Raw genomic sequence first — 3,472 nt, 5'->3', positions numbered from 1 at the left:
AGATGCCTTAGATGGCAATATTGTGAAATCCGAGCTAGCCCAAAGTAATTTGGATGAACAGAGGCGTATCAATGGAATCAGAAGCACAATAGACAACTTTGGTTCGACACTTAGACCGGAAGCCCCAACATTTCACCCTTGCCCGCAACAAAATACAACATATTTTGAACGAATTTGAATAATTCACAGCATCATGCTTCGACTAATCACTCCAATGATTTTGTTACCTTCATGTTAAAGAAAGAGTTGTTGTCAAAGCGTAAATGGGAATTTGATGATACTGCTGAATCCTACCAAGTTTGGAAATCTAACTTTTTGAGATCTATGAGAGATATGGATGTTGATGAAACTGATCAAGTTGACCTCATGATTCGGTATCTTGGGAGCAAGTCCAAGGTTTCTGCTCTTCCTATACGTAATGTAAATCCTCACAATCCAAGCCGAGCGCTTAGACTGATTTGGGAGAGACTTGACGAGTGTTATGGAACACCAGAAATGTTAGAATCAGCGTTAAAATTGCGTATCAGTGACTTTCCAAAGATAACTGTCAAGGATCGCAAGATACTTTACAAGTTGGCAGATCTACTGTCGGAAGTAGCATCTTTAAAAGATGACCCAATTAATGCCAATCAGTTCGCATATTATGACCCTTCGTCAGGGATCAAACCCATTGTTTGTAAACTGCCGCCATCACTACAAGAGAAATGGACAAGCAGGGCTGCAAAATACCAGACTACTCACCATGCTGTATTTCCTCCATTTAGGGGATTCTTGCAGTTTGTGAAGGAGATGGCAAGGATTAAGAACAATCCATCCTTTGTGTACGAATCACAACAATCTAATGGTCAGCAGTCGAAACCCAAGACACAAACTGTGCAGCAAATAACGACTAAAAAGACTTCACTTGATAGGGATGCTAAGCAGACTGATTCGCATACTAAGCTAGTGTCTTGTCCTTATCATGAGAGCTCGAACCACACTCTCAATCAGTGCCGTGCTTTTCGCTCTATGACTGTTGAAAAACGCCGACAATTCTTACGATCAAAGACAGTATGCTTGAAGTGCTGTGAAATTCAAAGGCATGACTTTCGAAAATGTTCAAAGGTTACCTGTAGTGTTTGTCAGCGTGAACATCCTACAGCTCTTCATGAGGACCGAGAGGATGACAAAAGGTTTACTTACAGTAGTAACTTACCAATTTCGCATGGCGGGGAGATTCAACCTAAAGCGTTGGCTGATGAAGTTGTGACAGCGTGCACCACAGTCTGTGGCGAAGGATTATCTGGCAAATCATGTGCCAAGATGCAGTTAGTGTGGATCTACCCTAAAGATCACAGAGAACGTGCATTTAAAACTGATGTTGTTATTGACAACCAGAGTACAAGCACTTTAGGTACCCCATATCTCTTTGATAAGCTCGATGTTGGCAGTACTCAGTCTCCATACATTTTGTCTACATGCACAGGCAAAGTTAATACTTGGGGAAGACGTGTATCTGGACTAGTCGTCGAATCATTGGATAGATCAGTCAGCCTTGATCTGCCAATGGTAACCGAGTGTGAATTCATACCTGAGAACAGAAGTGAGATCCCGATACCAGAGATTGCACGAGCATACTCACAGCTTTCTGACATTGAAGTATTCATACCACCATTCGATTCTAAGGCCAACATATCCTTGTTAATTGGAAGAGACCTTTTGAAAGCACACCACGTGCTTGAACAACGTACTGGGTCTGACGTTGAACCATTTGCTCAGAGATTGCCTCTAGGCTGGACCATAGTGGGAGAAACCTGCCTTGGGAGTTACCATATCCCACCTTGCATCAACGTATTGAAGACACAAATATTGCCGAACGGACGTCCTACTTGTATGAAACCTTGTCAGAGTGTTCTCCGTTTGAATGATGATTCGGTTTTCCTGAAAACGCCTCTTGATGAGAAGGTAGGCATGTCTGTTGAGGATCGACAATTTCTAGACATAGTTGGAGCAGGATTTCATAGGGATGAAGAGGGATTCTGGACATCACCTCTACTGTTTCGACCTGATTGGCCTAGGCTTGACAACAACTATTCAATGGCATTCAAGCGAGCCAGAAATTTGCAAAGGAGTCTTCTGAATGATTCTGTCAAGGACTCGCACTTCATAGAGTTCATGCAAAAGATACTCAAGAACGGTCATACAGAGAGGGCTCCTCCGTTACAACCAGAGGAAGAACGTTGGTTTCTGCCGATCTTTGCGGTTTACCATCCCCAGAAGCCAGGTCAGGCACGCGTGGTATTTGACTCCTCAGCTAAATTTAATGGCCTTTCGTTAAATGACGTTCTATTGACTGGACCGGATCTGGTTAACAGTCTACTTGGGGTCTTGATGCGATTCAGAAGAGAACCCGTAGCCATACTCGCAGACATCCAGAAAATGTTCTTTTATTTCCGTGTTGAGCCGAAACATCGAAATTTTCTTCGTTTTCTGTGGCACGAGGACTGTGATTTGAACAAGCCACTGGTACAATTTCGAATGTGTGTACATGTGTTCGGGAACCGGCCTTCGCCTGCCGTTGCCATTTATGGCTTACGACTTTGCATTCAAGGCGCGGATCCGAAAGTAGTTGAGTACATCGACAAGGATTTTTACGTGGATGACGGACTTGCATCGCTTCCCACACCCAGTAACGCTATTACTCTTGTCAAGGATGCACAGACAGCTCTACTGCAAGGAGGTAATATTCGCTTGCACAAAATTGCGTCTAACGACCATGAGGTCATGGCTGCGTTTCCCAATGATGATCTTGCTAAAGACATTAAGGACCTTGACTTGCGGAAGGATTCTCTTCCAGTTCAGGCGAGTTTGGGTGTGAAATGGGATCTAGGTACAGATTCATTCTTGTTTCGTTCTTCCCATGACAAACAGCCATTTACAAGAAGGGGTGTTTTGTCTACAATAAATAGTATTTATGATCCGTTAGGCTTCATGGCTCCCGTTGTGATCAAAGGGAAACTCCTCCTCAGAGACTTGATTCATGGAACTGTTGACTGGGATGAACCACTTCCGGAAGAGTTATTTTCAGAGTGGGATCGTTGGAGAAGTTCATTGCTCGATCTTTATGATGTGCGAATTCATCGACCATACTTACCTGTGTCATATTCTGGTTGCAGTCGGAAAGAAGTTTATATTTAATGCGATGCCTCCGAGAAGGCAATAGCCGCTGTTGCCTATCTTAGTGATCTTACAGACCCAACACATATGGGGTTCATCCTCGGAAAGGCAAATGTTGCGCCTTTAAAAGGACATACCGTTCCACGGCTTGAACTTTGTTCTTCGGTTCTTGCAGTTGAAATTGCTGAAACAATCACTGAGCACTTAAATATATATCTGCAAGACTTCCGTTTTCATACAGACAGCAAAATTGTGCTTGGGTACATATTTAATACATCACGTTGTTTTCACACCTACGTTGCAAATCGTGTCGCTA

General features: G+C 43.3%; 1 protein-coding gene across 1 annotated transcript; it reads left to right on the top strand.

Annotated features, from left to right (window-relative positions):
* The first annotated feature begins 231 nt into the window (after positions 1-231).
* LOC130049780 (uncharacterized) lies at positions 232-3,177 on the top strand. Its single transcript, XM_056147785.1, has one exon. It carries the CDS (start codon positions 232-234, stop codon positions 3,175-3,177), a length of 2,946 nt encoding a protein of 981 aa, XP_056003760.1.
* The last annotated feature ends 295 nt before the right edge of the window (positions 3,178-3,472 follow it).

This window comes from Ostrea edulis, chromosome 8, assembly GCF_947568905.1.
Source record: "Ostrea edulis chromosome 8, xbOstEdul1.1, whole genome shotgun sequence".
Classification (NCBI taxonomy): Eukaryota; Metazoa; Mollusca; class Bivalvia; order Ostreida; family Ostreidae; genus Ostrea; species Ostrea edulis.
This window is presented reverse-complemented; position numbering and strand designations above follow the sequence as displayed.